The sequence below is a fragment of the Mytilus californianus genome, unplaced genomic scaffold (assembly GCF_021869535.1).
Source record: "Mytilus californianus isolate M0D057914Y unplaced genomic scaffold, xbMytCali1.0.p SCAF_30, whole genome shotgun sequence".
In the NCBI taxonomy this organism is placed as follows: domain Eukaryota; kingdom Metazoa; phylum Mollusca; class Bivalvia; order Mytilida; family Mytilidae; genus Mytilus; species Mytilus californianus.
The window spans coordinates 971,867-999,455 of record NW_026262680.1 but is presented as its reverse complement, the minus strand read 5'-3'; the positions used below and the strand labels follow the sequence as shown (position 1 = coordinate 999,455).

Below are 27,589 nucleotides of genomic sequence, written 5' to 3'. Positions count from 1 at the left end.
ATTTTAGAGAAAACATAAATGAAGTATTTTTTTTATCTTTTCAACAGACTCACCCTGAAATCAAAATTAATTTCACAAAGAACATTTGAGAAATGCAATCCGTACTTCATAAGAGCCTCCACACCCAAAGATAGAACAATATGCTGCTGTAGGTATCAACTAGAAAACAAATATCTATTTCAATCTTTCACTTCACATCGGAAGCAACTAATTAATAAAAGATAATATTATTAATGAAAAACGATTCGAGTTGTACGGAACATTAGCTGAATTATGTGCCGCAACCTTATGCCCGATTATAGGCGGAACTGAACATCTAAAAGAGTGCTTAGAAAGAAACTGTTCAGCTTGCGGTGTAAGCTTACTAAAATTCAGTGAATCAGAATTGTGCATCTCTGATTATTGTACAAATTTACAATGGAAGAAGTTTGAATATATCGACATAAAATAAAAAAACTGGTATTAAAAAAAACAACTAACATTGGTGGATAAATCTACAAAGCTAGGCCAAATGGTGAAACACTTGAAACCCATATTAGTAGAGACATTTCCTGGTCACAGTTTTAGGTCAAAATGGCAAACAGATCAATTGAATAAACTTGTTGAAAACTTGACTGAAAATGAATGCATTACAGTGCATGATTTTTCTGAACCTTGGATTATGCAGTATTTTGGAGAAAAACATCAGTTATTTAACTTTAATACATGCAAATTTAAGTAAATATTACTCGGAAGAAAATCACATGACGCTAAATCGCATCTTTACTTATCACTAAAATTGTATTTTAAAGAACAGAAAATCATTTCTTCAAGAAATAAATTATCAGTCAAATAAAAAATACAATTAAATAAGATACCATCAACGACATAAACAGGCAAATGACAAAACAAAAACAACAGCAAAACAGCCTACTAAAACCATCCCCTTCCCCAAAAAATCAAAATTGGTCATTAAATAATTTCATCATAGTTTTGACGGACATTAAAATCTTTCAACCATTGAAAACACGCAAAAGTGGCTTTGTTAAAGGTTGAACTCAACATTTTGCTTCCCTACATCCATATTTAAATTTAAAAAATGTCAACTGGTTAACATTATTTTAAAATAAATCGTGTATGAATGCATAAGCATGGGCTATAATATGGCGTATATCCCATATTTCCTTTCTTTCACAGAACACCATACGTATTCCTTACATCTCCTTTTATCTACAGATCCACTTGGCATATACCCATATCTCCTTTTATTAACAGAAAACAATGTGTTTAATTTAAAAGGATAAACTGGACGGCAATATTACATGATTTTGACGTTAAAATACGACGTTACCAAAAGTGACACCAATATCGAGAGTAACGTTGAAGCAATCGGAGATTAGTCGGAGATCGGCGGAATATAACGACTTACATTATTCGGGTTATCATAATTACTGATTTCTTATCACCTATCAGTGTCACCAAATGGATATACAAAGTGCTGAGTGTATGATATGAAACGAATGAAATAGTTTAAAATCTATACATGTATAGTATATCAATCTCTGAAGGTCGAAGTACCAATTGCAATTCATCCCCGTGTCCCCTCCTAAACAAAACAAAATGCATTCGGAATAAAAGGAAGAAAAAAGAAAAAAAATATATAACAATACGTTATAGAATCACTACATATGCATAATTTGCAACTGCAGTCGTCATAGTTATACTTTCATATCCACAATTTTCAAATTGTGACAATTTTTACATGTTTTTAAACTCCGTTTTATAAGAAAACCAACGGCTGTTTCCCACTATTTACTTTGCGAATACACAAATAATGTTAAAATATTTTAGCCGGATCAATCACTACAAACCATTGAAAGTCTGAAATGGCCTATATTTGTATTCGACTGTACTGATTTTTACTCGACCAGTCTGAATTGGTCTGAAATTTACTTGATTTAACTCGACTGTAGTCTGAACCATACTTAACAGTCTGAACTTGTACTCGGCCACACTCGACCAGTACTTAACCATTTTATTTTCGTCTGAGCCATGCTCAAACTAGTCTGAACAATGCTCGACCTAGTCTGAACCATACTCGACCTAGTCTGAACCATACTTGACCAAGTCTTAACCAACCTAGACATATTTTTTGTATCTATCTTTTGCATTTCATCAATTTAGGAACTGTTTTTAACAGCTATTTCCCCTGGCTAGAAATTTGAACAACAATTTGAAATTTAAAATGTATTCAATATGGCATTGAAACCAAAATTTCACAAAAAACATAATATAAATTCAACACCATATTCATCAACACTTACACACATATATATATCACCTTTAAAATAAAAATAAAACAAGCTGATCCAATAATCTCAAAACTGAATTGTGTCTAATATTTTCAATGTTATTCAAAATTTTTATGAATGTTTCAGATATATTTTATGGTTACTGGACAATTTTCACCATTTACTTAAGCCTTGTATAGATTTATGGTGTCAGTTGAGTTTAGTTAATAATGCAGTGAACATTTTTTTTATTAAAATATATTTAGAATAGTATATAAAGCAACTTAATAAATTTAAAAGATTACACCTTTGTCTTGTAAAACCAAGAATTTAATATAATCATAATAGAACTTCCGTAGCAATCCTTGATAACCATTTAAAAAAGGAAATGTGTTCCAAAGCTGCAGAAAAAATTTATTTCAATTAAATTTAAATAACTTTTGTCAAAATTAAAGACATGGCATACAAGAAACACTTTAATAAGGTTTAATTACCTCAGTACATGTGTGTTTTACAGGTAAAAAGAAAGCCCTATTTTTCATAAACTCGTGTATTACTTATCTAATGAATTCAAAAGGCCTTGCGATTTAAGTTTTACAGGATGTTGCAATTTTTACTGAATGTTAATTAGAAATTAATTCTCTCTGACCAGGTGTGATCATTTTAATGAGTTTGCCCCAAGCAGGAGGTATTACTTTATACTTTACCACTATTCAGAATTTTTTTTAAATTTATTTCTTTAACTTTTTTTATCCCTTTTTGATATATATTATATATAATATATCCCAAATTATAATAAGAATAGATATATTTCTAATATAAGGTTAAACAATTTCGGTGATATTTTGGCTGTTGTCAACTCATTAAAAAGATAATTATATAACTATTGTATGTAACCATAAAACCTATGTAGTTTTTCTTTAGGAATTTAGGAAAATTAAGTTTTAAAAAAAAAACACATGCCAACCAAGAAGCACCTTAATAAGGTTTTATTACCCTCAGTAAAGGTGTGGTTTTTAGGTAAAAGAATCTTTTTTTTAACAAAACTCTAAAACTTAAAATTAATATAATTAAATTATTATATAAGATAATTTGATTTAACTATCTCTATTTGATAAATCTGAGAATCATGTACGGATGTAAAAATATGTTTTTATATATATCTTTATTTTATTGTGGCTGTTATCATGTCAGAAAAAAAAGAAATTAATTTTAACAGCTAAAATTAAAAAAAAAAGTAGAGGTTATTTGGTCAAGTATGGTTCAGACTGGTCGAGTGTTGTTCAGACCTTTGGTCGAGTATGGTTTAGACTGAAAAAATAGGTCGAGTACAGGTCGAGAATGGGTTAAGACTGTTTCAGACTGGTCGAGTAATAGTTCAGTCTATTTTCAATGGCAAAGATAAGGGTCAAGTACAAATCAGTACGGTCGAGTATGGTTAAGACTGGGGTCGAGTAATGTCGAGTAAAATTCAGACCAATTCAGACTGGTCGAGTAAAAATCAGTACAGTCGAGTACAGATATAGGCCATTTCAGACTTTTACTGGTTTGTAGTGAATGTCCATAACTGGACACTTCATTGACGAGTTTATCCCAAAACACCTGTGTATAAATGGACTGGTCCATGATAAGCGAATCGGTTAAACCCTGCCCAGTCAAGTGAAATAAATTAAGTAAACTGTCCTTCCACGGCTGTCAGTCGGTATATCGAGAAAAATAATCGTGAACGAATTGTGAATGCAATAAATTTAATTTAACATAAAAATCTCTTTAAAAAGTCCGTTGTATTATTTAAACGCGGAAATATCAGAAAAAAGAAACATGTCTGTCAAAATGACTAACATTCCTCAATAATAGACGTATTTACACTTGTATGCAAATTTGTCCGCCATTACGTAAAATCACACAGGTTCCCGTAAACTTTGACATCATAATTCAATACATTTGACGTCACAATTAAAAAGTGATTGTTGCCTCAAAAGGTGATTCGGAGTAGATCTAAGGTCATTCGGAGGCAAAATATAGCTAAATACCAAAAGTGTAAATAAGTTCATACTGTACACTAAGGTAAAGAATAAAAGGCAAATTTTACTGAGTTTTTATTCTTGAAGATGCATATCAATAATTTCCGTTGAAAGAATTCCACTTAAAGATAAAAAAAATTGATCTGTTAAAAGCATTAACTTACATTCCTGTCAAAATTGGTAGCAACCTTATTGTCAAGAGAAAGAACACTAGTTACATGCAAACGTGTTTGAGTCCACTGCTTTGTCCTTTTTATGTATAAAACAAAAACAAATGATATAACATTTCGCTTTAGATTCCATTATTTTTGTATTCTAAAGTTAAATGTTGATATAATAACATTAAAAATTTAGAAATCCAATTATATAGGTCAGTTGAAATATCTTTGTTATGAGTAATTAAAACAGTTTGCATAAGAAAATAACATTGTGATGATATCATTTTTAAAATATAATGTGCACTTCGTTTTCGTAAATTCATTTGTATTTCTTTGACACACCATGAAAGTAAAATTCAAACACACTAATTATCTTATTTGTGAAAATGTATTATAAAAATAGAAGTCAAACACATCGTTCTTGAAGTCCCTTAAATTTTTTTCAAACACTCTTTGCGACAGACTTTACGTTTGTATCCTGAAAATGTATAACTTCGGGGAAAATTTTATTTTTTGTATGTTATCTGATGTTTTTAGATTTCGACTTTCTAAAACTTTCTAGTCTGCCTTTAACAAATATTTAGGTAGAATTTTTTGTGCGAGGGACAATTTTAGCAAGTAGAAATTTGACTGTTTTTATTGAAACATATAAATAGAATCAGACGTCCTTTTACTCAATTTGCAGTCATTTATACTGAACTGCTGCCTATTTAACGAAAACTAATTAAAGTACGAAAACTTGCTTTGAATAACAATTCACTTTAGTTGCTCAAAAGATTTGGATAAAAATGCACAAGGCGCACATTAACAATACAAAACTAAGACCGTGTGAACATCCAGAACTCGTATCCTTGATGGGAACAGTTGCAAATATTCTTGCAGGACCTCCGCTTCCATCGTATATCTTGGTCACGGCTACAAAAATAATACTCCCTGCTTCTGGAATAGCATCCAGATTTGCAACATTTTCTGCACCGGGAATATTGGCTTGACCTAAGAGAATATGAACTGGAAATGTTTCAGATTGTCCAAGGTCATTTGACGGTGTGTCTACACCAACGACGTTTACTGAACGTTCACTAATAAGCCATTCGATGGTTTTTTCATGCCAGGAGGGGAAAAGAAATGTACTTGAATCGGTGGGACTGTCTGTATTGAAGACAAGGGATGCGTTCGGATAGCGCTCGTGCCAACCTGAATTCATAATGACAATCGCTTTTTCTGGAATCTGCTTGTACATGCTTTCCCATTGTTTAAGATCAGCAATAGATACCTGATAATCGGCTTTCTCCGCAGCTTTATTCTTAACATTAATAATTACTCCCGGACCGACAAGATTTTCTATCGGAATGTTGTGTGTTCGTAATCTGTCTTTGTAAAAATGTGCAGGTGAATCCAAATGTGTTCCACCATGTTCTGCGGTACCAATGTAGTTACTTTCATACCTAAAAATAGTATTAAGAAAAACTGATTCTATATATTTATCGAAATTGTTTACTAAAAAAAAACATTCGAATGTCCCTAAATTGTGTAGCAATTTCTTCCATGCCCGACCAGTATTAAAAGTTACCTAATGCCTCACTGTTAACCCCGTCCCCCTTGAAATAAAAGTGTTGTTTTTGGGAGTATATCAATTCTACACTCTCCCGGATAAGAGACGAGCACTTAACTTCACTCTGGTCTAGAAACTTGTTGTATGTAACAAAAGACAACAGAAATAATAATGCATTTCAAAGATCACCAAAAGTATTGGACAAGACAGCGAACTGCACCATCCATCAAAATCAGAGACCGATTCAGCAAGTTTCAAAGAGTGATTCTCAGCGTTTTAGATACAAAGACCGGGAGCAGTAGACACGACGGTCACTCTGTGTTTGCTATTATCCAGCAGGGATGATTCTGCCCCTTTACCTCTAACGTCGACGTCATCATACATATTGTTCTATTTCCACCAAGAATTCGGCCTTAAAAAGACAATAGATTCAAAAGCCATCTTGAGCTTTATCATAATCGGCCTATTGAAATGCCATTATTCTATATTTATCGGATTTCTGCGTCGTAAATATATCGTAAAATATCAGTCGCGAGGCACAATGTTAGGCGAGTGAGCACAGAGAACGATGTAAAAAGTTTCTCATTACGCATCAATGCGTGTATATAAACCCCGATAATCTACACACATAGATTATACATGGAAAAACATATGGCACTGACAGGGAATATGAGCCCATATCCTCTGTGAAGTCTGAATAACAATTATATTATACTGAAGTGTCCTGATTTCAACACTAATTACCATTTTTGTCCCCCGCGTAACGCGTTGTAGGGACATGGAAATACCGGGCGTCCGTCCGTCCGTCAGTCCGTGTGTCCGTCCGGTCTTGTTAGCGCTCTCGCGGGTACAATTCTTGTCAGAATTTTATAAAACTTATACTATAGGTTAATATCAGCAATATCTCGGACAAGTTCTATAATGGTGGCCGATCGACTTTTTTAAAAGAGTTATGCCCCTATAGGTTAATGTCAGTAATATCTCGGACAAGTTCTATAATGGTGGACGATCAACTTTTTTGCCCTTTTGAAATATTGAATTTATGGAAAATGGCCTCGTTAGCGCTCTCACGGGTACAATTCATGCCAGATTTTTATAAAACTTATACTATAGGTTAATATCAGCAATATCTCGGACAAGTTCTATAAAGGTTGCCGATCAACTTTTTTTAAAAGAGTTATGCCCCTTGGAAATATTGAATTTATGGAAAATGGCCTCGTCAGCGCTCTCACAGGTACAATTCTTGCCAGATTTTTATAAAACTAATACTTTAGGTTAATATCAGCAATATCTCGGACAAGTATTAAAATGGTAGACGATCGACTTTTCTTAAAAGAGTTTACCCCTTGGAAATATTAAAGGAGTAGGTCGGGTAAGGGCCGATTTTGGCCTCAAAATTCAGGTTCATCTGATGAAAGATTTTGGACACTTTTTAAACACTTAAGTGGCTACTGCAGTCGATTCAATTAGTTTATGTGAAAGATTTGAACTGATTTAGTCATTAAAGACGCTCAAATTCAAGCTTAAGTATGAAAAATCTATCAAATATGTCATAATATGTCACTTTTCAGATGATTTTTGTCAAAAATGAAAGTGGCCGCATCCGTTTTCATTCTCAACCTTTATTTATGTTATGTATTATCATCAAATACAACTTACATTTAAATATTAAGAATGAACACAAATGCGGCCACTTCCATTTCAGACGGAAACCGTCTAAAAATTATCCAAAATGCCAACATTTCGAAGATTTCAGTAATTTAGCATGACTTAATGATGCTAGTACTCGATACATGTGCATTGTATTGTCATAAACAGCCCATATTCAAGTAGCAGAAGTATTCTTCTTTCCAATAAATAGCTAAAAATTTACATTTTAACAATTTTGTAAAACTGCTATATTTTGAGGCCAAAAAGGGGTCTTACTGGGCTCCTCGTTTATGGAAAATGGCCTCGTTAGCGCTCTCGAGGGTACAATTCATGCCAGATTTTTATACAACTTATACTATAGGTTAATATCAGCAATATCTCGGACAAGTTCTATAATGGTGGACGATCGACTTTTTTAAAAAGAGTTATGCCCCTTGGAAATATTAAAATTTATGAAAAGTGGCCTCGTAAGCGCTCTCACGGGTACAATTCTTGCCAGATTTTTATAAAACTTATACTATAGGTCAATATCAGCAATATCTCGGACAAGTTTTATAATGGTGGCCGATCGACTTTTTTTAGTGAGTTATGCCCCTTGGAAATATTAAATTTATGGAAAATGGCGTCGTTAGCGCTCTCACGGGTACAATTCTTGTCAGAATTTTATAAAACTAATACTTTAGGTTAATATCAGCAATATCTCGGACAAGTATTAAAATGGTAGACGATCGAATTTTTTTAAAAGAGTTATGCCCCTTGGAAATATTAAATTTATGGAAAATGGTCTCGTAAGCGCTCTCACAGGTACAATTATTGCCAGATTTTTATAAAACTTATACTATAGGTTAATATCAGCAATATCTCGGACAAGATCTATAATGGTGGCCGATCCACTTTTTTAAAAAGAGTTATGCCCCTTGGAAATATTAAATTTATGGAAAATGGCCTCGTTAGTGCTCACGGGTACAATTAATGCCAGATTTTTATACAACTTATACTATAGGCTAATATCACGATATCTCGGACAAGTTCTATAATGGTGGACGATCGACTTTTTTTAAAAGAGTTATGCCCCTTGGAAATATTAAATTTATGAAAAATGGACTCGTTAGCGCTCTCATGGGTACAATTCTTGCCAGATTTTTATAAAACTTATACTATAGGTTAATATCAGCAATATCTCGGACAAGTTTTATAATGGTGGCCGATCGACTTTTTTTAATGATTATGCTCCTTAGAAATATCAAATTTATGAAAAATGGCCTCGTAAGCGCTCTCGCGGGTACAATTCTTGTCAGAATTTTATGAAACTTATACTTTAGGTTAATATCAGCAATATCTCGGACAAGTTTTAAAATGGTGGACGATCGAATGTTTTTTTTAAAGAGTTATGCCCCTTAGAAATATTAAATTTATGGAAAATGGCCTCGTTAGCGCTCTCATGGGTACAATTCTTGCCAGATTTTGATAAAACTTATACTTTAGGTTAATATCAGCAATATCTCAAACAAGTTCTATAATGGTGGACGATCGACATTTTCAAAAAGAGTTATGCCCCTTGGAAATATTAAATTGATGGAAAATGGCCTCGTTAAGGCTCTCACGGGTACAATTCTTGCTAGATTTTTATAAAACTTATATTATAGGTTAATATCAGCAATATCTCGGACAAGTTATATAATGGTGTACGATCGACTTTTTTTAAAAGAGTTATGCCCCTATGAAATATAAAATATGTGCATCACGGGGGACATTGGAACTCTGTTCTTTTATTATCTTTGTTTTCCTTCACATGGAACATACCGGTAGGCTCATATCCCCTGTTTAGGTAACCAATCAAACTGCAGGATTAACCGGGATATTTCACTCCAGTATAATATAAAATTACATAATGTGGTATGGTTATGAGAACTATCCATCAAAATCCAAAGGACATGACACCGCATCGATGGTTCGTGGTAGCGTGTTCGCCTCTGATTCAGAGAGGTTGTTGGTTTTATCCCCGATCGGTTCAACACAAAGACGAAAAAATATGTATTTGCTGTTTTAAGCCGGGGTCACACATTCACGATTTTTACTGCCGGCCTTGATAGGAACATTCCCGATTAAAATTTGTCAAAAGTCTGATCAAGATCCTGTGAATCATGGCTGGAAATTCAAATTTAATCAAAGTTTGTAAAAACATTTATTTAATCACGACAAAAATCAGAAATTGTTCAGGAAGCGTCTAAATTCAGTCGTTTCTATGGCACGCCTGAACCACTTTTATAGATAATCCTAGATTATCTCAGATAAACTAGGATCATCTCAGATAAACTTGGATTATCTCACTATTTTACATTAAGCTCAGATAAACCGGGATTATCTCGATTTTTTTCAGATAATCCCGGTTTATCTCAGAATTTTAAGATAAACCGGGATTTTCTCAGCTTAATGCATATTTGAGATAATTCATTATATTCCTCACAAAATTAGATAAATAATTAACTGGAGAAAATCCTTGATTATCTGAAAATTCTGAGATAATCCGGTATTATCTTAGAATTTTGAGAAAATCGATTAACTGAAAGAAAAAAAAGTAGCCAAAAGAAAGCCACGACACATTGGAGGAAAATTTCATGGTCATAAGGGATAAGATATAGATACAATGGTGCATCTATACAGATAGAGAAGAATGAAAGATTACGCTCTTACGGGAAACGTTTTAGAAGTTTTAAATTTCCAAATTTGATAAAAATAACAATTGATTTATTCAGGATGTACATGTATGACAAGTGTATCGATAATAATGAAGTTCAGAGGGATCTAGAATTTAGAAGTTTGTCTTGAGAGGTTTTTTTAAGAGAATTTGAATGTTATATCCGTATTTGTCTTTAAGAAGATAGTGAAATATGTTACATAAATCTGGCATCCGCACAATTAACTAGGACAAATAACTAAAATGTTGAAATAAGTTAAGCAAAGTTGAAATACACCATTTCGAAATTCTAATGAGTTTTCTTTTAAGAAAGTTATAATCTTTAAAAAAAAATATCACGCGCCGTTTTTCTTTCCTTAATTTTCCCTATTAAAAGAGTAAAATAGGGTGCAGGAATTTATCATCCATTTATTGCAAAGTGTTACATTTTAGTACTTACTTGGTAAGTTGTATAAAGTGTTTGTTGTCAATTAGATAATCTAATCATGATAATGACAAATGCCCAATACCTGAAATATTTATTACCTTACAACTAACAAATGCTGTTAAAACGGGGTTTTGAATCCTGAAGGACGCCACACTTTGCAATGAATTAGATCTATATTTGTTAACGTTTTCAAATTAAATAAACTGAATGGATTTCTTAAAATTCTCAAATGGCTTTAATATTATTACAAACAAAACGAAACTTTTATTTAACATTTTTTGCAACTTTTATCTTTATTTTTGTTCTAAGAAAACCGTTCTTGCTTGGTTAACTAGTATGTGTTGATTACCTTCACTAATTACTAAAGATCAGACGACCTAATTAAGGATTTGTATAGACCTAATCAACATGATAATTGGTATCGAATTGATCATCGGTCATGCATGACATATTCCAAATAACGGCGCGTGTTAATAAACACTTCAATAACTTCTGAAATATTCAATTAATTTTATTCAAACAAAAATATTAAGATAAAAAAAAAATAATTTATCGGACGCATACACTCAACGCCCACTAAAATATCTATTACATGTCCTGAGTGCACTCAGGAGGCCCTGAGCGGTTTTAAAACGTACCGCAAAATTATTACTTAAAATAATTTTTGTTGACTGTTAAATGAAATACATTTCAATTCATGGAGTGTCAAGGTTATAATATATTTTACAAATGAGGTTCCCACTTTGGTAGTCCAACTTGAACACATTGAGCGATCGTATATATGCAATCAGGAACAGATGTATCCACAAAATTATATTAACATTTTATGAACTTGCCTGCTTAAATAAATCATGTTTTAGTTATAACATACACTTTTAATGTACTATTATTTATAAATCAATGTTTAAAATTCACATATATGTGCTAAGATTAAAACTTCATGTAATATTTTAATACTTTATTCTTGTAAAATTTTTCTTTAATAAATACTGTTTAAACTAAGATTAAAATTTCATGTGTCATACGGTCATTTCAAGTGTCATTCGGTCATTCGTGTTACGTATCTCCAGTACTTCTCTATGGATAAGAGCTAAAACTACCAAAAACAAGTTCACCAGAATTAATCGAAAACTTCCAGAAAAAGCTAATAATAAGCTTATACTCTCATTACCAACTTATGTAGCAGATGTTACTATCAACATCCTAAACGGAATACTACCAGTAGAAGCCCAACTACATATCCGAGTACTTGGACTATTGAACAACATCTGTAATCAGCCCGAAAAAAGTATAGATAAATTGCTAGCTGACGACAACTTAAACTGAAAAATAGCCAAAGTTCTAGTTGCGTGTCGCTATAAAACATATGCCCAAGAAGTACGATCTACAAAATGGTACATGGACAACACCGTCAAAAAAATATTATGGACCTCCAACATCAAGACAGTACAGAGCTACTAGTCTTAGAGTAACTTCAGTAAATAGCAACACTGTATTCTAGCTTCGAAGGCTGTACGGTGACCTATAGTTGTTAGTTTAAACACATTTTATTGTTTAAATATGACAAATGGATTAGATACAAGTTTTTCAACTTAGTAACGTCTTCTATTGTTGTCAATTTCTGTGTCATTTGGTCTCTTGTGGAGAGTTGTCTCATTGGCAATCATACCACATCTTCTTTTTAATTTCCAAAACGACGAGTGTAAAAAAAAAGCAAATATGCAAAAATACAGCCTGATTTATATTTACAACAAAAACAAAATGAATTACAGGAACAAAGACTCAATTACACAATATGTCATGACGGAGGAAGGCACATGCATTTTTGGAAGGGGCTAAAAAAAGGTCTAGTGCCAAACCATACCTTAAACTGAAACTGTACACATGGGATACCTAAGACCGAAGTCAGAACTTAAAGTAAAAATTTGTTGAAAAAGGTCCAGGGTACCGTTTCACAAAGCCTTCGTAAGTCTACGTGTCATTGTACGTTCATCGTAAATAAATCGTAGGTTTTACAGCCGTTTCACAAAGCCGTCGTAAGTTAAGATGAGCGTAAATAATACGTAAATCCTGGCGTAACTTACTACAGCTATACCCAGTCGTATCTCGATCGTAGTTTTTCCGCGAATATGAATTAAACCATATCTAAGATGGCTTTATTCTCGATCAAGATGCCGCAAATGTTAGAAGACGAAGAAGAATCTTTAATATTAGAACCACACTTTCTTCGTTTGATCATTTTGAAAATGAAATGGATATTATATCCAGATACAGACTGGATAGACACAGTATCAATGAAATAACATTGGCAATAGAACCAGATATAAAACATGATACAAATAGGTCCCATGCACTTACTCCTGAAACGCAGGTTTTGTTAGCTTTGCGCTACTCACTGGTTCTCCGGTAAAGCGCCCATTTTATGACGTTGATTTGTCCCACCGTAACAAAGCAAAACTAACGACTTCGAGTTATATACCCGTAGCTTGTTATACTTATATCTGAGATTTTTATATTTCTTTATTATCTATATTTTTAATTTTTAAGTTTAGTACATATTGCACAACGATAGCGATCGTACCGGCCGTCATAATGTTTTCTTCGTAAACATGTAATTCCCGTTAACGGATAGAAGACCAAGCAAGACTAAATATTTAGCACAACATAGAGTGTGATATGAGTTAAATTTGATTATAAGGTTACCATAAATAATTTTGTTTATAAGGTTACCATAAATAATTTTGTTAAATCGTCATTTATTCCAAATCATATCAGTCTTGAAAACTGAACAAAGTTGAAAACTGCAAAGTTGGTTAAGCATGTAATCTCCGTGGAATGGTATATCCTAAACAAACACCTATTTTGAAAATATATTCTACATCCAACAGATCGATATCGGTGTCAACATTCAATTTTAATACAGATCTTCAGATTCGCGTATTATGTTTTATAAATGATGAAATCATCGAAATGTAATCTCCGTGGAATGTAATCTCCGTTCACGTTTTTGTGAAGAGTGTTTTCTTTCACGTCCGCACTTCTATCGAGTATGGCATGCTAAATAAACATTTTAGATAATAATTACGGATGGCGAATATATAAATTACAGATCAATAACTTACATTGTAATTCAGACGACATAAGAAGACACCATGTGACAATTTTAATTAGTCAATTGTTTTAGTGTAACAGAGTTGCTTTTTTTCTTAGATCTACAAAAAAAACACAAAAAAAAACCGAACTGGATGTTTTTATATCGATATTAATGCAAGTAAATAATTTTAACCCGTTTTCAATATTAATAGCCTAGTCAATTTAGCTCTAAAATCGCCCAACCTGCAACTAATTGCAACACAAGGTTTTTTTAGTGCAAATTATAATATAGACTTGTAGCCTAGTCAATTTAGCTCTAAAATCGCCCAACCTGCAACTAATTGCAACACAAGGTTTTTTTAGTGCAAATTATAATATAGACTTGTACTAACAACATACTAAAACTATACATTGATATAATTTGCGGAAAAGGTTATTTTGGGGTGAAATATGTGGTTTTTAGAGAAAAAATGCTGAAAACTAGAAAAGAAGAAAAAATGTTATTAATGGTTACATTTTTAGACCTAAAGCTTGTTGAAGACAGGAAACCTTATCTTAATAGAGTATTATGTAGTCCTCTAGTTATTATTATTCATATTGAAGTAATTTTGAGGTGAAATGAGTGATATTTAGTGAAAAAACGCTGAAAACTGGAAACGTAGAAAATCTCCGTTGTTAATGGTTAATATTTTTGAAATTTGATCTATATAGAAAAAGAACATACTATTTTATGTTTTATTTGTGAAGTCCTTTAGTTATCAATATTAATATTTGGGTAATTTTGGTTTAATATATGTTTTAAGACCGAAAACCCGGAAAACTGGAAATGAAGATATCTCGGTTATTGATGGTTAAAACTTTCAAATTGGAATCTTGACAGAAAATAGAGAATACTATCCGATGTTTATCTTAAGAAGCCCTATAGTTATTAGTATTTAAAAATTGTAATTTTTGTGTAAAATGTGATTTGTAGAGAAAAATTGTGTGAAAAAATGGAAATAAAAAACTCGATTATTCATGGTTAAACTTTTAACATAGGATCTTTATAGACAGACTATATTATCTTATGTTTATCGCATATGTATTCCTCTTGTCATCGATATCAATAATAATCAATTTGTTGTGTGAAATATTTTGTTTTACACACTAACTACAAAACAAGAATATATCCATAGTACACGGATGCCCCATCCGCACTATCATTTTCTATGTTCAGTGGACTGTGAAATTGGGTCAAAACTCTAATTTGGCATTAAAATTAGAAAGATCTTATCATAGGGAACATTTGTACTAAGTTTCAATATGAATGGACTTCAACTTCATCAAAAAATTCCTTGACCAAAACTTTAACAAAAAACTTTAATCTGAAGCAGGACAGACGGACGAACGAACAGACGCACAGACAGAAAAACATAATGCCCCTTAGTGAGGGGCATATAAAATGAAAATTTTAAAATCTTGGTTATTTCTAGTTTGATTTTTAAAAACGAAAAAATGGAGAATGGAAACAGCACTACAAAAGTCAAAAAGTCTGAAAAGACCAGTTTTTGTCTGAATTTGCATGAATTTTTTACTCGACATTCTTAATTTGTCTGAATAATTTTTAAAAATTCTTGACATAGTATGAATTTGTCTAATTAGGTTCTTGATTTTTCTTGACAAGTGTCTTGACAGTATGAACATTGTCTTAACATTTCTCGACACTTCCTGTATCATCTGATAAGAGTCTGGATTAGTCTCGACCAATTCTTGACTGTCTTAAATTTGTCTCGATCTGTCTTGACATATTCTTGACATTCTTAATAATGTCTGAATATGTCTCGACATATTCTTGACATTCTAAATAATGTCTGAATATGTCTCGACACATTCTTGACAGTCTTAAATATGTCTTGACACTATCTCAACAGTATAAATTTCGCCTGAAATGTGAACAGACCTATTCTGCACTGTTTGTGACATTCTATTGCTGTTATATACTCCTTTTTATTATGGCTAAACTAAACTTTGAAGAATCAAGGATTAATTTGGTATAATAAGATACCCTTTTGGTGCAACTAAGTTGGAATACCCTGAATAATCCCCCATGTAGTTTAATTTTGATTTATTTTTATTAAACATTTAAGTAATTGTTTTCACTTGGAATATAAGTCGAAGGTATTGACAAACAGCATTTAGATTTTTGCCGTTCGCAAAACTGCCAGTCAATTTTGCTTTTCTAAAATAGGTGCCTTGTATCTCTTTTGGACCCCACAAATCATCTTTTGGGTTTGTGTGGCTAAAAAAAGAGGGGGGGGGGGGGGCTTTTGTTTAGGTCAAAGAATTTGATCTCATCTTGATTCAAAAACCTTATTCATTTTTTAGAACAACCCAAAAACATTTTTTATTCAAATTTGAGTGTTGAATTTTATAATTTTTTATTAAAAATAAATATTTGTGATAACTCCTTCCTGAAAAGAAAAAAATGTTTAGATCTATATTATGCATGTCTGTTTGAGAAACATTTCATAAGACCGATGATTTCTATAGAAATCATTGATGGGACCCATTATAAATACATTTTTTTATTATTCCTGGAGTAGATAATAATTTTCTTTTAATCTTTGGGAATTATTCAATTTGTTTTTATGTTAAAATAATTAACTTCATAATTTTGATGAAGATAATCCATTTCAATTCAATTTTTTTTCATCAAAATGATGATTTTCATTTTCATCTATCAACAAACTTTTTAAATTGTAGTGGCATGGTCGGTCAACTGATAAGTTGTATGGCTGATTACAGGTAAAGCAATAACTTCTATTTGACAGTTGGTGTACTCTGGGGTGTGGAATACCTTAATTTTATGGGGAACATCCTGTCCATGTGTAATACTTAATATATTCCAACAGATGACATTACACAAATTTTTCTTCTGTTAAATGAATGATTTGTATATCATCATAATTTGCTATTTATATAAACCACATTTTGGTATAATAATTATTTACCATATCAACATTGAATATTATGAATTAGAATGAAATATGTCTACAGTATGATTGGTTTGAATCATTTAATTTATAAGATTTAGGAATCAAAATTTGTAATTATTTAAAACCCCACATTGAAATTGTTTTATATCAACACACCCACATTTGAATTATTTTATACTTTTGATTTCATAGCCATATTTGCATTTGTAAAAATATTTATATACCCAAATTTTCAATTATTTTACATGCCCAACTTTTATTTTTGTTGTAAAGAAGTGTAACTTGAAACAACAGTATATCATATAAAGAGAAATAAAGATTAAAGTTATATCATGAATATTGGTCATGATTTGTAAAACTCAGAACTGTCAAGTAAATTTAAGACACGATTCAAAATGTTCAGAATATGTCAAGCCATACTGAGAAAAAATAAGAATGTCGGGAATATGTTGAGAAATTTCAAGACAGTATTCAAATGTCAAGAATTTGTCAAGAAATTTTAAGACCATATTCAGAATGTCGAGAATATGTCAAGTAAATTTCATACAAATTTAATATAAATGAGAATTTGTCAAGAAAAATTAAGACACAAGTCATACTTTTGGAGAATGTCGAGTAAAAGTTCATGCAAATTAAGACAAAAACTGGTCTTTTCAGACTTTTAGACTTTTGTAGTGCAGGAAATGTGTCAAAGAGAAAACAAGGCCACTATTGGGTCTTTAACATAGCAAGTAAATCCGGCACACGGAGGTGGGCTTCAGCTGACCCCTTAATTATTTTGTACACTAGTTTAGCAAAATGGACACCACACTAAACTCCAGTACATACAAATGAACCAAAATTATCACAAAAAAAACACACACAAGACAAACAAAGGCTAGAGGTTCCTGACTTGGGATAGGTGCAATAATGTGGCAGGGGTAAAACATGTTGTTTGAGAACTCAACCCTCCCCTAGTTTCTCTAGACAATATAGAATAAACAAACACACAGTAAAACTCAGTTTAAATATGTGCATTTCGTGGAAGTTTGAAATTTTATCTTATATTTCGGTTATGTATTTATAGTAATTATACGTGTAGGTATAATAGACAAAAAAATTCGTAAGGGTTCCGCGGAACTCAATGTCTCGCCTACTTTTGCTGTTAATCGCAGGCTCAACAAAAATAAGGAGAAAAATTAATAAAATATATTCCTCTCTATACTATCTTTTGATTGTAAGTAGCTTCTGTCCAAGTTTGGTAAAAATCCAGGATAGTTTATGATTCTAAAAAATGTTTTAAAAACTTAAACTGCAGACTGTATGTAATGTTAACTGGAAGAAAACTAAGTCCATTTATAAGTAAAATACGGAAAAAATTGAACAAGATTTTAACAAAATTTCCTTCTAGATACTAGCTTTTGATCATGAACAAGCTTCTGTCCATGTTTGGTACAAATCCAAGATAGTTTAAGAAAGTTATTAAAATTTCAAAAACTTTAACCACAGAGTGAATGTAATGTAAACTGGCAGAAAAACTAAGTCCATTTATAAGTAAAATACGGAAAAAATGGATTTTTTTTTTACAAAATTTACTTTTGAATATTATCTTATGATCATAAACAAGCTTCTGTCCAAGTTTGGTAGAAATCTAGGATAGTTTGAGAAAGTTATCAAAATTTCAAAAACTTTAACCACAGAGTGAATATTTGTTAACGCCGCCGACGACGACGACGACGCCGACGCCGACGCCGACGCCGACGGAATGTAGGATCGCTATGTCTCGCTTTTTCGACAAAAGTAGAAGGCTCGACAAAAATGATTGTGTTCAAAAATAACTGTAAATCAGTTTGGTTACTGACTTTGATTTTGTCATGTTAATTGCTGGAAAATTCATTTTTCTAGTGTCCTTGCATCGTCATTGACTGTAGTCCTTTTTGTGTATTTTTTCATTAGCTACTTTTACAATATTTGAATTGCATAAAGTCACAGTTAAACACAGACGATGTGATTGCAGATTTCTCTTAATGTGTTGCTAATTTTATTTAGCAAGCTCTATCAATATCCACGTTTACTTTCAGATATATAACCTTTTTAAATTTAGGAACATATACTAGTTCACTGAATTAGCATTAAAAGAGGGGCAAAAGATACCAGAGGGACAGTCAAACTCATAGATCAAAAATTAAATGATATTGTTTAATGCAATTTCAAGAGCAGCTTTGTCAATACGATTATAAGTTTACCTCAAGAGCTTGAATTTAAATAGTAATTGTACTAAAGTGGTCCAATTTTGGATGTTGAAAATGAGATATGCACTGTTGAATGAATTAATGGGATCACTTCCTGGAGGAAGTATTAATAGGAACAGCGCATTGTGTGTGTACCCTATAAACCTGCATGTATGTGGTGGTCTGAAACATCAACCAAATGATAATGACAAAGAACTAACATGGGTTGTCTGCTATGTGAAAATATTATGGTCAAAGATATTAATATACTTACTAGTATATAAAGAAAAAACATTACCAAGTTCTTTATTTAATATATCTCATTGAATTAATTTAATAAAAGATAATCAGCTTAGGCTAAGAACTGTAAAAAAATGATCATGCATCATCTGTGTATGAATCAAAATTTGTAGTGTCTGTGGGCGACTTTGATGGCCAGAGATAGCGTTTAGATAGTCATGTCTTATCTGAAAGTATGTCTGTTGGTTTTTGTTAATCGTTTGGGTTGCTTTCTCGTTGACTTTAAAAACCTCAAATCTCTCTTTATTCATAAATATACTCTATTACAGATATATCAATGTTAAAGACGCTGTTTTCTGCTTCCGGAATGCTGACCTGTATTCAACTCATTTAAACGAAACTATAAAAATATTTAAAAAAATACACCTCATGCCAAAGAATATAAATGTTTAAGTTTTATGGTCAACTAAACTCTATCAGTGATCTCTTGATAGTAAGTTTGATTGCTTGCCAATGAAACCACCACTTATTATAAAATCTCCCCACTTTAAAAACATAAGAAGATGTTGTATGATTACCAATGAGAAAACTTTCCACAAGAGATATCAATGATGTGGGTGTGGATGTAAACAACTATAGCTCATCGTCAAAATATAAAACAAGTCAAACGAGAAACTCAAAGGCCTGATTAATGTTAAAACAATAAACGGAAAAACAAATATGACAGACAGCAAACAATAACAACCAAGTAATAAAGGGCCACTGACTTGTGATAATCATATTCATAGTGTGCAGGGTTAACCCTGTTTGCGAGCACTCAACCCTCCAATAATCAGGAACAATTTTTATTTAGGGGCCGGCTGAGGACCACCTCCTGGTGCGGGATTTTCTCGTTGCGTTGAAGACCCATTTGTGGCCTTCAGCTGTTATCTGCTCTTGATCTGGTCGGGTTGTTGTCTCTTTGACATACAATATTCCCCATTTCCATTCTCAATTTTATTTAAATAGCAAACAACGTAAGAACAAATTGGAAAAACCAGTTGGAAAGGGCTCAAATCAAAAAGATCAGCACGGAGTATATGACCAATTAACAAAAAGACACTGAGTTCTCATAGCTAGTTCAAAGCTTAGTAATTACAGTTGATGAATAAATACTGTTGGCACCGACTATTATATAAATAAGTACACATCCGATTAGTAACCAAAGTAAAACGTGGATTCAGTGTTACAGTCAAAGCTTTATTTATATGGTGTGTGAGTACTGAGATCGTCGCAAATTACATGAGTAGCTATTTGCTTCGAGGAACCTGAAATTTTCATTTGTGAAAAAATATTTAACATAAAATCATTTAACACTCATCATTCTTATTTTTTTATGAAACATTGTTGAATTCTAAATCTTAACATGTTTATTCCAGAAGGTAAATGAAAAAAAAAATATATATTTTTCTTTCTAAAGTTGTGGGAAAAAAAATACATTAAAAACTTTGAATCTTGCAATAACATTTATTTTATAAAGAACAAAACATGACTTTCTGGAACCCCTCGCCCAACAAAAAATTAACTGTCTGTGCCTTTAACACAGGGGCAGAATTCTTTCAAATACCAAGTAAGAATGTGACTAAGTTGGTAACTCTAATTCAGCGCAGTTTTCCATTTATAGGTTACTAACCAACACTATTTTGGGGAATTAGATTCTTGGATTGTAAAATAGCAGAACACAATCTCGGTCTATATCCTTATTCAAATATACAAATTTTGAGACAGGAAAGTGATTCATTTGTAATATTATTCTTTTAAATTGAAATAATTATGTATTGTATTGTATTATTTCAACTGTTTTAAAAACTACAGAACATTTTTTGTATAATTTAATTTTTTTCAACTTTGGGAAATAAGGGGAAGCAACTCATATAACCTTACTTTTATTACTAAACATTTTTATAAATTACATCCCTTTCCGCAAAATATATTTTTGTATAGTTTTAGTATGTTATTCATAGATAGTAACAGACTTGTTTTTCAGAGAAAAACTTTGTGTTGCAATTAGTTGCAGGTTGTTCACTAAATTGACTAGACTATAAAGATCTGAAACTATTATTATTAATATAAATTTGATACAGAATTTAATACGATTAAACAATTATGCAAGTAGTCATAAAAATTGCTCTGCCTAATGAGTTTAATAAATCATATTGCACAGGGAGAGAAGCTTTTAAATACTTTCTTTCATTAAAAATGAAATAACGACGTCGGCTGAGAGGGCATGGTATATATTGTCCGTTACATTTATTAACAACACCTTGTACAAATATTCTTTTCGAAAATAAAAACAGTTAAATAGAACAAACAAAACTATCCATCACAATGATATATGAGGGTCTGGATTAGGGGGGAAAAAGGGGGGGTGGGCGGGTTTTACATTTCTGTATTCTGTAATTCTTTTGGCCATTTTTCTCTATTCTGTAAGAAATATGCTTATTCTGTAAATTCTTGTGTTCAGATCGTGCATATGAAAATTTCCTGTTGTATCATGATTTTGACATGATAGATCTTTTTGTCTGTATCAACGACATATGTATGACGACACTACCCCGTGACCCCTCACCCCTGAATCTGTCACTGTACTGCATAAATGATACCATTTATCAATTTTGATTAATATGATAAAAACAAAACACGGGGGAAAACTATTTTAATTTCTTTGTAATAATAATGGGATAATAAGCAGTAGATAAGATGACATTAGGTATATTTGATCATACATGTATTTGGTTTGTAATATGAGGTACTAGTACTGCAATCTAATCAAAGTAACGGTAGTAAATCGTAAAAAGTAGATTTAAGAGAAATCTGAAATCTGATAGAATAAAAATTCGATCACCTGAACCAGATATTATCCTTGATAGCCCAACTGTCCAACGTTATCATTTGAAGTGAAAAATATTTGAATCTACATTTTAAATTGATACAAAACATCAAAATTCTCTGCTCTATAGATTTTCATAAATGGAGTCTAAAATATATCCATAATAAATGCACCGTATGAAATGCATATATGGAACAACTACTTAAAAACTGCTACGCGTCGCATACTATGTATAGAGACATGCATCATAAATTTAAGTTAAAAGACAAATTTAAAAAAGAAAGGAATTCTAAAAGCTTTCTTTGACAAATTTTATACTAACTTCATTTTAACAAGTTTAAATTACATTTTCTAAAATAGAGCTAAGAACTGTTTGTAATGTTGTAAATTTAATTCGTTTGAAATTTTTATTCAAATACGCTGTTGAAGATAACTAAGCGCCAATAAAATACAATAATTTTGTATTTTATAAATAAGTGACTTCGATAATGAAAAATTCGTCATCGAACAGTCTCATTATCATGTCGGTATTCGAAATGACTCGTTTCATTGTTATTACAAAAATAGGTCATAATAACATGACAGAGTTTTTTTGCTTCAGAATGTTCTAGATAAATATGCAAAAAGCAAATTTTAGACAATGTACCCTCATAAGCCTGGAAGTGGCTAGTCACATATAGTTAACGGCGTTTTTCTCACAATGATGTTCTACCTCCATAAGCCTGGAAATGTCGTGGCGGGTCACATATAATCAATCCTTCTGACTTCATAAATTTTGTTAGAGAGTCGGCTGAATTAAGACGTTTTATATGATGAAAATCAATTAATTTCCTTCCGTGAAAATGCATCGCATGTACAATAGAAATGAATCGCCCTTACAGTGAAAATGAAAGTCTAGTATCATTATTCGACAGTAAACATGAATCGCATAACGAAAACAGCATAGTGGAATTTAATTCAATATCAACAAGCTGAATAACAAAACCTGTTTTAAGTTATACAATATTAATAATTATGTTACAAGGTACATTTTCTGCAAATGAAACTTAACTGCTGCTTTTAAATCTCTTGCATGCTCTGTTCGTCAACTATTCTTAATATTTATCTATTTGTGTATCAATTTTACACCTGGATGGCTGTAGGCGCGATGAAAACCCGTCCGCATCTCATACCTAAATCATGAATTTATAAAAACAGTACACATTATATCTTATTTCTTATTCTATTCAAAAATCATGAATTTGTCTTCTGTTTATTTATCATTCTGCATTAGAAATTCATAACGGATACAGTGAAAATGGTATTTCAGGATTCACACATTATATACACTGGTTATGTTTATTTTTATTGGATTTTCTTTTAATTCTTTTTCAACGACAAAGCATGCAACTTCTTATTTCTTGTTTGAAAATTCTTCTCTTGGTCATAAATCTGCATGAAATATTTTCCATCCGAATTTGTCCCGATTATCCCGTTCTCAATTTGATTCTAATCCGATTTGTATCTTTCGCAAGGTAAAAAACGACCGAATCTGTCCCAACAGCGTCCCGACATCGTCCCGATTCTACCGAATGCGATCCGACAGAGATCAGACAGTGACCAGGCAGTGAACCGACGCTGATGGAAGATATCCGCTAGCAAACTGTCGCCATATTCGGGATGATCAGGTTCTGTCGGAACGCAATCCTATCACAGTCTGCTGTACCGCATTGCAAACGACTTTCTCTGGACTCAGTCGTATCGTGTTCTGTAATTTTCGGGACTCTGACGTGGGTATTGTTGCCGAATTTCGTATTAATAACGGGACTGTTCCGGAACGGTTTCGGTAAAGACGGTTCGCATTCGGCAAGATCTGGATGCAATCTGCAATCAATCTGCAGAAAACACAGAACATTGTTACGATTTTGATCCGATACAGCAGAATCTGTCACGACATAGTCACGATTGTAATCCGACTAGACAAAATCGACTGAGTTTCCCCGAATGTTACGGGACGTACCTAACTGTCGGGGTGCTTGGTCGACCTCTCCGGACCATTCCCGATCCGTAGAAATCTGTTACGAACGTATACTACTGCGTTCAGACAATGATATGACATTCCAGATCATTGAGGATAGTAATCCGACTTTTTTCACTTTTCGTGTCTTAGCGCAGTCTGATCCCAAACGGGAGCCATAATCTGAACTGTGTGAACGCCACATTACTCTATGCACGTGTCATTTAGGAAAAAGTCTGGAAGAGTCAAGACCGGTCGGCTCGGAATCAGATTAATGTGTCTGGATAGGGCGACATGTCTTCTTACGAATTGTTACCTTGTGAACTAAGCTGGTTTTTGGTTGACTACTACACTTTGTATGAAATCATGGTTGAAATTTGCGGTGCCAAGCGTTTAAATTGAAAATCTGGTAAGAAATGAAATGCTCTTGGCGTAAATGTAGAAGGTATTCTTTAATGTCATAAAAATTTGTTTCATGGAATAATAAGAGAGATCTAACAATTTATGATCACAGCTAACATGTGCACATCCTCTCAACTTTCCAACCCCGGAAAATTTTCGTGCATGCATGATACATTCAATACCAACGTGTGGTATAAAATACCGACCCCCCCTCCCCTCGCGAACGCCTGAAGTTAAAATATATATATTTTTTAATTTCACTTACCAATAGCCGCCGGTCGTATTCCCACGATCTAGAATTGTAAAGTTGTATTCTGGAGATCCGGGCCAGTATATTGTTGTATTGCTGTGATCGTGTGTAAGGTCCACTACTTTGAAATCCAATGATCCCCCACATATGCGAAGGAGAAAGCTGACAAACAAAACATGTGTATGTGGTCGCATATTTAATGTCCGGCTACTGTCGAATAACAAATTCAAAGTGTGTCATTTATGTAATTATGATATAGGTACAAATAGACATTTGCGGAAACTGTCATGCACCTACGATTTGGATTACAATTACACTAGTCTTACAGGTAGCATTTAAATATTGAGTCGTTTTAAAGTGTAAATATAAACCTTCGGTTCAAAACAAAGACTAACTCCTATGATGTTTTTCTATAGTTGAACAACGGAATTTCGATACAAAATGGCATCTTGGGAGCTTGAGGTGGAATCTGGACAACTTGGACCCAAATGCAAATTGGGCTGAGACAGCGCAGGCCAATTTAAAGAGAACTCGGACCACTTTTATAGACAGCTCGGACAAGTTTAAAAGACAACTCGGACCAGTTTGAAACACTTGTCAGACCAGCGGATCTTCGTGGTTTTTACGTTTAATATGATTTTTGTTTGTTTTTGTCAAGATTTATTTCTTCTCAGTTTCCCCTAACTGACCATGTTAGCTTGCTGTGACAACTTGTCAGTTTGATGCATTTCAATAAGTTCTGTTACTATAAATTGTTGATTGACGGCCTAACGAGATCAAATAGAAAAATAAAACAACAAATATCTTTCAATGCAATGAAATTATAAAGCAGATATACATTCGTCTTTACATATACTGGCCCGTGTTGTAATAAGTGATCCTAGAAATCTTTCAAGATGGTCGAAATGTCTTTTACCGTCAGGCACCAAATGTTATTTTTGACTATCATTAGTAGTGGGAGTAGTGGGGTGGGGGAACTACCGGTTCTGACGACTTTTTGCTAATGTGAACCCTATGGGGAAAAGGTACCCTCCTGAGAGGTAGCCTCCCGATGTGAGGCTAATTTCTATGACGTCATCATTAGGTATTACAACACTAATTAATTAAATTAATTAATATTTCTATGGAGCTTAATTCATTATAAAGTGTTACTAATTACGTTTGTGTTAATTATGGATACGTTTATAAGTATATGATCTTTTTTTCTTTAAATCTATTGATGAAAATTCCCAGTCTATTAATAGATATGCAGGGAAAACCCTATGTATTAAACCAAGAGTTCCAAAAGAGGGACGGAAGATACCAGAGGGACAGTCAAACTCATAGATCGAAAACAAACTGACAACGCCATGGCCAAAAATAAAGACAAACAGACAAATAATAGTACAGATGACAAAACATATAAAACTAAAGACTAAGCAACACGAATCCCACCAAAAACTGGGGGTTATCTCAGGTGCTCCGGAAGGGTAAGCAGATCCTGCTCAACATGTGGCACCCGTCGTGTTGCTTATGTTATTACAAATCCGGTAAATAGTCTTATTTCGGTAGGTCACATTCGTGAAAAGGGAAGGGTATTGTAGTTACGACATAAGGTACATATCCGATATCATCTGTGAAACGGTTATTCCATAAGGGTCAACCAACTCGTGATGGCGTCCGTAAAATTTACGAAGGGATGATTTCAACTTCACCATTTTGAACTCTTGATTTAATAGCTTCCTTGTGAGCAGCAATCCTCTATCAAGGAAATCATGATGGAAAATACAAGCCCGGGAATATCGTATCAATTGGGAGATATATACTCCGTATGCAGGCGCTGCTGGAATGTTAATGTAAAAAACAATGACAACAAATGTTTTATGTGGTCAATTCTGGCTGCAATGTACCCAGCGAAACGTGATGGAGAGCGGGTTTGGAAGTACAGGGAACACGTATCTAGCTTGAATTTTGAAAACATCATGTTTCCTGTGAAATTGGACGACATTCCAAAGTTCGAAAAACAGAACGAAATATCAATAAATGTCTTTGGATTCGACAAGGGTGATGTATTCCCTATGTTACGAAACATCGATATGAACAATATGCAAATCTACTCATGATATCAGATAGCAAACAATCACATTTCTGCTGGATTAAAAATCTAAATCGACTATTGGGCGATCAAAAGTCTTCTGAACATAAGCATTTTTACTGTCCATACTGCTTACATGGATTTACAAAAGAAAGAATAATAAACAACCATCTACCAAACTGCCAGACTCACGGACCACAGAAAATCGAACTTTCTACTGAAGAAAATAAGTGGTTATATTACAAAGATATTCGGAAACAGCTCAAAGCACAATATATCATATATGCAGATTTCGAATGTCTTCAAGAACCAATACTAGATAGCAACGAAGGTGATCAAAAGACGAAAAAGACTACCAAACACATACCATGTGGCTTTGCTTACAACTTGAAGTGGTAGGTCTAACACCTGAAACGTCGAATGAACCAGTAGTATATCGCGGTGCCGAATTACTGTATACATGTATTTTGTTTGAGGGCCTCAATTAAAATTAGACTAGTTCAACAAATGGAAGTTTTTAACGACCTTGACTGTCTATACAGCCCTTGCACGGTCGGCCCTGGCTTGCGCCTTTTTGGGCATTAAATAATTTAATTTTTACCATATGGTAATTGATATAATTTAGAATGACAAAAATAATTATTAAAAAAAATAATATAGAGTAAAAAAATGAAGACTAGTTCTACTTGAGTTACCCTCTT

The 27,589-nt window shown here is 32.8% G+C and overlaps 1 protein-coding gene across 1 annotated transcript; it reads right to left on the bottom strand.

The window, feature by feature from the left end:
* Positions 1-4,356: 4,356 nt before the first annotated feature.
* LOC127736383 (isatin hydrolase-like) lies at positions 4,357-25,137 on the bottom strand. Its single transcript, XM_052246894.1, has 2 exons — positions 24,830-25,137; positions 4,357-5,897 (listed from the first exon to the last, which is right to left on the bottom strand). Exons 1-2 carry the CDS (start codon positions 25,006-25,008, stop codon positions 5,222-5,224), a joined length of 855 nt encoding a protein of 284 aa, XP_052102854.1. The 5' UTR covers positions 25,009-25,137; the 3' UTR covers positions 4,357-5,221.
* Between the last annotated feature and the right edge of the window lie 2,452 nt (positions 25,138-27,589).

Bases quoted from the DNA above. Each gene is read 5' to 3' on its own strand.
- LOC127736383 (XM_052246894.1), bottom strand. From the start codon at position 25,008: ATGCGACCACATACACATGTTTTGTTTGTCAGCTTTCTCCTTCGCATA. The intron at 5,898-24,829 runs GTAAGTGAAATT...TACTATTTTTAG, and splicing joins AATACGACCGGCGGCTATTG to GTATGAAAGTAACTACATTG.